Source organism: Sinocyclocheilus grahami, unplaced genomic scaffold (genome assembly GCF_001515645.1).
Source record: "Sinocyclocheilus grahami isolate Dianchi unplaced genomic scaffold, SAMN03320097.WGS_v1.1 scaffold638.1, whole genome shotgun sequence".
Taxonomy (NCBI): Eukaryota; Metazoa; Chordata; class Actinopteri; order Cypriniformes; family Cyprinidae; genus Sinocyclocheilus; species Sinocyclocheilus grahami.
In genome coordinates, this window is record NW_015505817.1 from 475,614 (window position 1) to 476,204 (window position 591).

At 45.7% G+C, this 591-nt stretch overlaps 1 protein-coding gene across 1 annotated transcript in view; it reads right to left on the minus strand.

Annotated features, from left to right (window-relative positions):
• Positions 1-591, minus strand: part of LOC107558250 (uncharacterized) — a 13,608-nt gene that overhangs the window by 11,387 nt on the left and 1,630 nt on the right. Inside the window, exon 4 of the mRNA XM_016241880.1 lies at positions 1-589. Within this exon, the coding sequence (XP_016097366.1) occupies positions 1-589 (589 nt within the window). The remainder of the gene's footprint in view (positions 590-591) is intronic.

Below are 591 nucleotides of genomic sequence, written 5' to 3' on the forward strand. Positions count from 1 at the left end.
TCGATGAAGTTTTTAGTGAAAGAAGATCTGTTTATTGAAGCTCTGAGATTCATGAATAAATGTTCCTGAGGACCCGAGGTCTCGCACCTGGGCTCGTTTGTCCTGTTGTCCAGTGTATTCTGGAACGTAAACTCTTTGCACAAGGTAACCTCAGATGCTGTCTGCGTGCAATTAGTGTTGTGGTGGTCAGCGAATCTTTCTCTGGGACTGATCTGACAAGATGCAACATTTTCTGCAAGGAAATCCAGTGCACTAGCCTTCTTATCAGCAAATTCATCAGGGGGAGGGATATCCCATAATGCCTCATTACTGAGACTGCTGGGCAGTGAGTGCTGTTTCTGATGTTGCCAGAAATCAGAGGGTGATGAGCAACATGAGGATCCATCAACCAGTGTGAATTCTGTGTCCGTCTGGCCACCTGTGTTTCCCCAACGGGAGTTGTTTTTACAGCAGCTTTTACGGCAAGCCATTTCTTCAGGATCGTCCCACGAGCTCTGACTCTTGGAAGCATGTGATGACTCTGAATTCAGCTCTACAATGCTAATCTTGTAGCTGATATTCTCCCTGATGTTTTGTTTGTAATCTGCTCCT